An 8738-nucleotide genomic window follows, 5' to 3' on the forward strand; every position below is an offset into this window, starting at 1 on the left:
ACTATCGCGTGCGACCCCGTTGGCACCTCCAGGGCCCAGCACGAATTAGAATTCGTGGTGGCGCGCCGCCGGTTCGCGGGAAATATTAGAATACAACGCCCGACAACCGATTAAACGAAATGTCGTACGCGTTTCTGTCGACGATCGATGAACCTTGATTTTTGGCTTCTTTTTTTTTTTTTTTTATCGTTGAACGGAAGTTAATAATATCGTCCCTTTTAAGTCGAAGGATGATCTTTTGGAAAATGGTTAAGTTTGATTCTTTTGGATTGGAATCCAGTGATATATTTTAATACACGAGAAAGTTATTATTAAAATTATATAATTTTAACGTCTCGTTTTTTTTCTTTTTTTTTTTTTAGAAATTCTTTTCGCATTATATCTGCTGATGTAGATATGAACACGTTCGTTGATATAAGAGTAAGAGTATTCGTTTTATGAATAAATGAAAGAATAAATGCAAGGTATCGCATTTAAATGAATTCGTTTTAAATATCTTGGAAAAAAATCAATCAATATTAATCAGAAACAAGTTGATAGATACAGAAGCTAAACTGATTTGCATTATGATTTATTAATGTGTTAAACAAATTGACGAACACGGAAGAAAGTGGACGAATGAGATGGAAAGAGAATCGTCGAAAGTAAGAGCAAGAAAATACATGTATATAACGATTCGAATGAATGAGAGTCGCTTTCGTTCTGGCCAATGTCGTTGTTCCATCGACGACAGGTTCGACGGAATACCAGATGCAGAATGTTTTGTCCCGTCGAATCTAATCTCTACTTTCGATCGCACTGCCAGCCGGACGACCCTGTCCATTATTATACATCCCTTACGTGGATGACTGGCTACGCCATGTTATTTCCTGAGAGTTATAAGATTCAACTATATACTCTATATAACAACTATATCCCTTGTTTCTTATTAATCAAATTTTGAACGTATTTTTATTATTCAAATACAATTGAATACAATTCTATATCTTTGCTCATTGATTGTATATATATTTTTTAGAGAAAAAATTAAGTATAAAGCAATTACATATACAGTTTTCCAAATTTTATTGTTCCCGTACGAAGGATCGTTTCATTAAAAATCCAAGGAGCAACGCGAAAGTCTGGAAACTCTCTGGTTTATTAAATTTTACAATCAAGCTCGGGCCAAACGTCTTCTTGTTCTTTTCAACTGCGTAGACTAACACATTTGGACGGATGATCCATATAATGAGGCCGTTAACACGCGTCGCACCACCGAATGGAACGTTTATGACATCCGATGACTTACCAGCTCCCATTAGTCCCTCGCCTCGAATCACAAGCTCCAGGCTAGGCTCGACCTAGCATCTGTCGCGTCCATGGATAACTTTTCAGCGTGGAAAAACTGATATTTCGACCAATACCGATAAATAAATGATTCACGAGCCTTCCATCCATTTCCAATCGAGCTTGAAACGGAGAAACATTGTTTCCTTCATCACCATTCGATATAATAATACAATTTTAAGTAAGAAAGAAAAATTATATATATATATATATATCGTCGTTACACGAATGAAGATATTACGCGGCATAAATCGATGGAATTTCGATCGTTAAAGCGTTAAAGGAAATTGCGAGCCTCGATCCGTGGCCCTCGAAATTGCTTAACCACGGCACAGTCCGAGGGCCGCTTGTTATTAGCGCTCGAACGATGGCTCGGCTCGAATCGAATGATCGCGGCAACGCGCGTATGCAAATTGAAAAAGATAATTACGCAGGGGGAGGGGATTGTACGCGCGCGCGTATGTGTATGTTGAACGTATTACGACGGATCACGGTCGTTTTCGAATTGTCTCGTGAACGCGATACGAATGACTATTACGCGTAATCACACCTCGGAGGCAGGAATTCGAATGAATTGGGAGGGGAGAAGGAAACGCATCTCGACGTTTTTTCCCTCTACAGTTATTCGTTCCTCCGCGTAAGATTATCGTATTATCGTATGGAGAAAAGAAAAAGGGTTACTCTGGTCTGATACGAGATTTTCCTTTGTTTCAGACTCGTGCGAGCAGCCGATCGCGGATCGACCTTACGGTAAGTGAGTCACGCATCTCTCTTTGAAATCGTGCGTATATCTATGGTAGTGCACGCAGTGCGTTTCTCAGAAGGAAAAAGAAGAAGAAGAAAAAAAAAGAAAAAAAAAAAAGAAAGGAAAGAAGTATCTATCGCGGAAAGCAACTTTTACGGTATCCTCCGCGCGAGGGGAGGGGGGGAAAAATTTTCCTCCGCTCCTTCCTGTTGCGTTCCTATTACGTTGACCGATTGGACCGAACGGGAGCGCGGCAATTTCATACGATTGCGAAACGATCGCGATGTAACGCCTCCTCCCACCTCCGCAACTCGAAGGTTTCCTCCTTTTCTATTTATTTATTACCTGGAAACCGCGGCCAGGTTTATGCAAACGCGTAAATTAGATCGGGTTCCCGGAAAGATCGTTTCAGATAGAAAGTAGAAACATTTTACCGTCCTCTCGCTTTCGACGTTTCGAATCCGAGATCCGCTCGTTTGCTATAGAATTTCGTGCTTGCTAGAAAAGTTTTCTTTTTTTTTTTTTTTTTCTGAAGAAATACGAATTTTATTATTTTTATTTTCAAGCAGTGACTCTCGATCAACTCGAGAAACAAGATTTGGGATTGTTTCGTTTTCGAAATAAATTCGCTCGAAGAATTTGGACACCGGCCGATCCGATTCGATTCGATCCGATTCGATTCGATACGATTCGAGGCCTCTTCCCTCCCCCCGGAGGGATCCCATTTGGGGTGTTGCCGGTTTCCGCCACCTTCTTGTTGACATCAAGCCTGGGACGTTAGAGGGAGGTAAAAAGTCACGTTGCATCCGGTCGCCTGTCCTCTATGCCACAAGTCGTAAAATTCAGCGTTATGCGATTCGGGGCCTGGTGTTTTGTCCCTCTTTCGAGATTATGATTACTCCGCCAGCCACCGTGGCTAATATCACGCAATAAGCACGCTGCGGACGAGAGAGAGAGAGAGAGCGCTTTCCCCCTTCTTCTCTCCTTCCTCCTCCTCCTCCTCCACCTCCTTCACTTCTTCTTCTTCTTCTTCGTCTTCTTCTTCTTCTTCGTCTTCTTCTTCTTCTTTTTAACCTCTCCTCCCCTCGGTTTCGTCCCTCGTTCTGCCTCCTTTCCGCAGGTATATAATATGTGCCACCAAACTCGGCTCGGTGTAAACGGGTATCCCGGTGGAAATGCGTGAACGCCACGAAGGGAGGGGAGGGGGAGGAGGGGGAGGGAGAAAAAGAGGGAGAAAAAGAAGGGGAGAGGTCCATCAAACGAGCCGCAGGACCCTGCGAGGTCATCCTAACTTTCCTGGAGCGACTTCATCTTCACGGTCTATTCCAGAGTTCGAGGACTCTGCTGGAATTTCACCAGTCACCCTCCTCCACCTCCTCCTCCTCCTCCTCCTCCTCCTTCTCCTCCTCTTCCCTATTCCTCTTCCTCCCGGTATCGCGGCTCGCGGCTATAATTTTTATTATGCGCTTTATCCTCCTCCCGGGATATTTGCAACAACCGGACTCGAGCCACTCGTCGAATATTTATAGGACGATATAGGATTTTACTATGCCTCTTATCTCTCGTGGTCGGGGGAAGGGAGAGGGGGATGCTAATGCAAGAAATTTCGCGGCCATGGGAACAGGGGGACGGGTCGATGAGGAAATTTTAAAACTGTCTACGAAGGGGATCGATTAAAACGCGTTTATGAAATCTTCTCTCCCTTGGGGTCGAGATTCGTTTAAAAAAAAAAAAAAAAAAGGCGTTTATTATTAACAATAATTCCGTCGGTCGGAAGGAATGGAATCGTTTTCGAATTTATCTAACCGGTTGAAACGCTCTTTATTTCTTTTCTTTTTTTTTTTTTTTTATAAGAGCTCGAAAAGAAAGTCGTTGGCGATCTTATGCACTCGTTGCGTCTCGTGTATATATCTGGAAGAATTTTTATTCGATAATAAACGAGAGATAAAGTAGAGAGAGCATAAAGTAAGGAGAGGGGATTTGGATAATCTAATCCAATTTAATTTCGTCAGCTAACGCTCCACATTTCGAGGCCACCAAGATCGTGAATCGCGCGCGATGACGAGGCGCGGCTTGTAAAACGCTTCTTCGAGTGGTGGTGGCGATTTTTCGACGCGACGAGGATCAACAGGTCCCCCGGTTATGAGAGTGTAAAACGTTTTGAAACCAACCCCTCGAGGGGTATGATATTCCTCCTCCTCCTCGGCGCGAATCTCCCCCCTCGCAAAAGGGGCGAATCCAGTCCGCGGGGGGTCCCTGTGTCAAGATCACCCTCCCCCTCCTCCGAGCTCCATCCTCTTCGGCGTCACGTAGCGCATGTCCTGTTGAGTTGGGGGAGGGGAGATGGCCTACGACCCCAGTCACGGGGGTGGCTGACAGCCGATTAGGACAAGATGGAGGGAGGGAGGGAGGGAAAAACTTAAAATAACATCGCTCGATCATCCGGGGTGTCTTCGCCGACAGCCGACCGAGCTACTCTTGCATTCAACCGGTCCCCTCCTCGCTTCGTTCACGCTCCCCGCGACCTTCTCAGCGGGTATCTTCGAATCGAGGTCGTGTTACCACCACCGATCCCTTTTTCTCTCTCTCTCTCTCTTTCCTCAGAACGACCCCTATTCACGATTGACACTCTATATACCTTTATATACGCGTTGCTGCGAACTTGTTATTAATTGGTGGTACAGCAATGGGAGGGAAAATTAAAAAGAAAGATCAATCCTGTTTTTCAATTCCGTTATATTTCGATATATTTCGAGACGTAACATTTTTTAATCGATTAATTTAATCGAATTATTTTCGACTGGAAGGGAAGAGTTTAGGAGGAGAAATATCTCGCGTCACAATTTTTTCCTTTCGAACGGAAAGTGGAGGTTGAGCACCTCTTCGATGCTCATTACAGTGTGTCCCGCCCCCGGCTGCGGGTAATCAGGGTGTGCGGGGGAGTGAGAGGGCGGGGGCGGTGGGTGACCTCGCCCGGGGCCTTCACCCTCCGCCTCGCCATTCTCCTCTCCTCCGTTCGGCNGTGGCTGACTGCCTTCCTGCTCGTCTCCTTCTCTCCTCTCTTCTCCGCTCCTCTCGAGCCAACCTCTTCGTTCCTCCGCTTTCGACTACCTGCGCGAAGGTGACGGAGGGGAGGAGGGGGCACCAGCGACTCTCCCGGTTCCCTCGAAATCGCGACCTTGCCGGTGCTTTGCATTCGACGTGCATTCTGCGACGAGACGTCCACCACCGCCTTTTCCACCTCCCTTCTCTTTCTCTCTCTCGTTCCATTTCCTTCCCATGCGCCCACCGATAATTGGCGGAAGTTGTATGCGGGCGTGCGACGCGTGAAACCGATGGAATGTTTCCCCTCCATCGTTTTAATCTGTTCCGCCGTTTCGATCCTTCACGGAGATACGTGTCCAAGGGGAAAGGGTTGACGAGACAGATTGTGAAAGTTGAAAAATTTTTGCTAATTGGAATGATGGTTATTTAGGGAGTAACGTGGGGCGATTAATTGTAGTAGCTTAACGAAAGGGTATTGAAATTGTAAGAATTTTTAATAGTTGAATAAGTTGAAGCGATTGAAGATACGAGACGAAGAAGAAGTAGAAATTTTGTTCAAGTTTGTAACAAGTATTCGAGTAAATCGAGAAATTGTGAAAAAAATTTATACACTCCGTGAACGCTATTCAAAATGAAACGAGTTGAAAAATAAGATTTCGAGGTTCTTCTTTCATAAACATTTGAATCGGTTGAATGTTTTATCGTATCGATAGATTGGCTGAGTTGAGAAACATGGTGAAATCGTTAGTTGACCGACAAACAATACGAACGACGGACGATTAACCCCGAGCGAACGGTGAACGAGGTTTAATGCGGCGGTGCGGCCGCGGAGAGTTGGTATTTTCAAGATAGGGAGGCCAATCAGTGGCTGGAAAGAGAGAGCCACCGGCTATTTGGCCGCGAATAATAATGATTACGGGCGGCACTCTTGGGGCAGGAAATGGCGTTGCCAGATGGCAGGGGGTGAGGAGCGGAAGGTGAAATTTCTCGCTCGGTGGTGGTGAACTGTTTACGATTTACGCGATTGGGAGAGAAATACGCGAACGAATCCCTCCTTTCCTCGTTTTCTCCTCCGTCGAGGAAGAAAAAAAAAAAAAAGAAGAACGTACTCGATCGTCTTCTCTTCTTTTCCTCTGTTATTTTTTTTTATAAAAAAGAAAAGGCGAAAGAAGGAGAAACAATTCTCGAGCGTGAGGTCGAGATCGTTCGTACGCAAACGCATCTCTCTCTCTCAGCGATACGATACAAGGATTTTACTGCTTCCACCGAGGCCTGTTCCGCGAATAGCGAGAAGACCTGGCCGCTGCTGCTGGTGGCTGCGGTTGAAATTACTCGAATTTTATATGCACGTTGCACGATCGTTTTCCAGGAAATTTTTTACAACCACAATCGCGTTGCGTCCACGATCCACGGAACGATATACACTCGCACACTTTTCTCCGTTACGTATCGGAATGCGCGGTGGCGAACACTCGTTTATCCCGTTACAGGACTATTTCTTTCCTCGGCCGGCGCAACAACCGACCCCGGTCCCCGGTTTCGAACCCGTTTGATTGGTGACGGCGGAGGAAAAACGCGGCCGACATGTCGTCCAGGGGACGTCTCACGAGCCCTTTGACTATTCCGGGACGCTGCTCGACTGACTCTCGGGTTCAACTGGTCTGGATGCTTAGCCTCGACCGTCTACGGATCGCCCGACCGACCGACCGACCGACCGATCCAATNGATCTTTACGAGCTTCCTCGACCGACCAATAAACCCAGCGGAATTCCAATGTCGTCGCGAAAATTCTATTCGCCATCCATTTCAGGAAGGCGAAATTTTCCGGGACGTAACGATCCCCGATGATACATTAATCTGAATCCGGGATCTCGAATCCTCGTCGTTGAAAGCACTTCTCGAGCAAGTTTTCCACAGGATCCGGTATTTTCCTCTTCTCTGCTTCTTCTTCTTCTTGTTAATACGTTCGCGTGAGAGAGAGAGAGAGAAAAGGAGAAACGTTCGTCTTATCCGCGATGGATCTAACGGGCCCAATATTCACCTTCGTCACCTGATGTCAGTAATGGCGCATAAAGAAGAGGCTACCTGAAGAAAAGGTAGCTGAAAAATCTTTTAAAGTCTCGTCCATTTAGCGGCCGGGGTAGGAAATTGTGGCGTCGTTCGAGGAGAGGTTGGAAAGAGAGACGTTTAAGTAAGAAAGGAAGACATTTCTCTTCCTATAATTGTAAGGTTCACGTATTCGCGTGAATCTTGCGGAAGGATTCGTAAAAGAAGGGAGGATCTCCGTATTTGTCCACGAAACCGTTGGAGCAACTTTCTCGACGGATAAGTAAAATTTTTCGTCGTACAGAAAACGATTCTATCTCGCATTCGTCCTGATCGGCGGCGTCTTGTTAATATTGAAAGGAGTCGAGGAGGGGAATGCAGAGGTTTAGATCAGAATTTCTTCTCTGCATGGAGTTTTTCAATAGTGGCGGTGGCTGGTCTCCTCTTCCACTAAAGGAACGCATGAATCCGGATTCATGAATGAACTATGCGAGGAGAGGCGAGCAACGAACCGGCGGGAGGACTATTATTTAGCATAGCCGCTTTTTCTACCTCGTCGTCCACAACCTCCTTGTGGCGGCGTTGTCTTTGTATCGGGACGATGACGGTGCGGACTATCTGGAGCAGGCCCTCTCCTCCCAAAGAGATCTCACAACGTAACTAATGGACGCAGACTCTTTTCCGCTCCCACCCTTTATTATTGTTATATCGGCCCCTGCCACGGACCACTTCTGAATGTTCATCTAATTAAATTGGCCCAGGATGCCCAGGATGAATTCTCGGAAGGGGATATTCTAATTTCACGTACGAGCTGTTATATCCTCGAGCTCGAGTCGCTTCCACCACACCGCGTGATTAAAATTCAATTTTGAACTTTTGGGGAAAGCAGCGCGTATATAATCTAATCACTCGCGATCACTCCAAATAAAACTCTCGATCCTCCATCGATCTTCCCTCGAGAAGAGAAGAAGAAGAAGAGAAGGAGGAGGTGGTCGCATCGACAGTCGAAGGGGATTTCCTATCGGGACCCGTGGCGATCCGTGGTCACGCAGTTGCACGGTGGTTGATCGTAAGCCGGCTCCCCTCGCGTGGACCTCGTACAGCGAGGCTAATCGACGACTAATAAAAGGCGGGCCGAGCGCGAGCGGCCCAGGAGCCCGGCAATCAAACGAACAATGACACCGCGTGCTCGCGCGAGATCCTCGACCGCGTTGTTGCCACGGTGGACATTTTTACCACCTCCTCCTCATCAGGTGTGTAACGAAGAGTGTAAAGAAGAAAGAAGGGTGTAAAGTCGATCGAAAAGTTGGAAAAGAAAGACCAAGTGAGCAAAACTCTCTCTTTCTTTCTCTTTCTCTTTCTCTCTTCGAGTTCGAGTATTTATTCACGAGTTGGAAGCGCCGTCAAAAATGGTGACCGCTTCTTCGAGGCTCCCACACGTGGGAACCGCTCCGCTAGATCCGCTCTTCCGCTTTTGATGGATTTTTCTCTCTCTTTCTTTCCCTCCCCCTCCCCTCCTATATTCGCCGCGGCTTTTTTTGCAAGCGGCCTCTTTTGACTCCGTATCGGAGCTGGC

The 8738-nt window shown here is 46.5% G+C and overlaps 1 protein-coding gene across 2 annotated transcripts in view; it reads left to right on the forward strand.

Annotated features, from left to right (window-relative positions):
• Positions 1-8738, forward strand: part of LOC102674516 (POU domain, class 2, transcription factor 1-like) — a 120577-nt gene that overhangs the window by 25660 nt on the left and 86179 nt on the right. For both annotated transcript variants that reach the window (XM_006612180.2, XM_031508744.1), the window contains exon 2: positions 2041-2076. In XM_006612180.2, coding sequence (XP_006612243.1) covers positions 2041-2076 — 36 coding nt within the window. The remainder of the gene's footprint in view (positions 1-2040; positions 2077-8738) is intronic.

This window comes from Apis dorsata, unplaced genomic scaffold (assembly GCF_000469605.1).
Source record: "Apis dorsata unplaced genomic scaffold, Apis dorsata 1.3 scaffold_99, whole genome shotgun sequence".
NCBI lineage: Eukaryota > Metazoa > Arthropoda > Insecta > Hymenoptera > Apidae > Apis > Apis dorsata.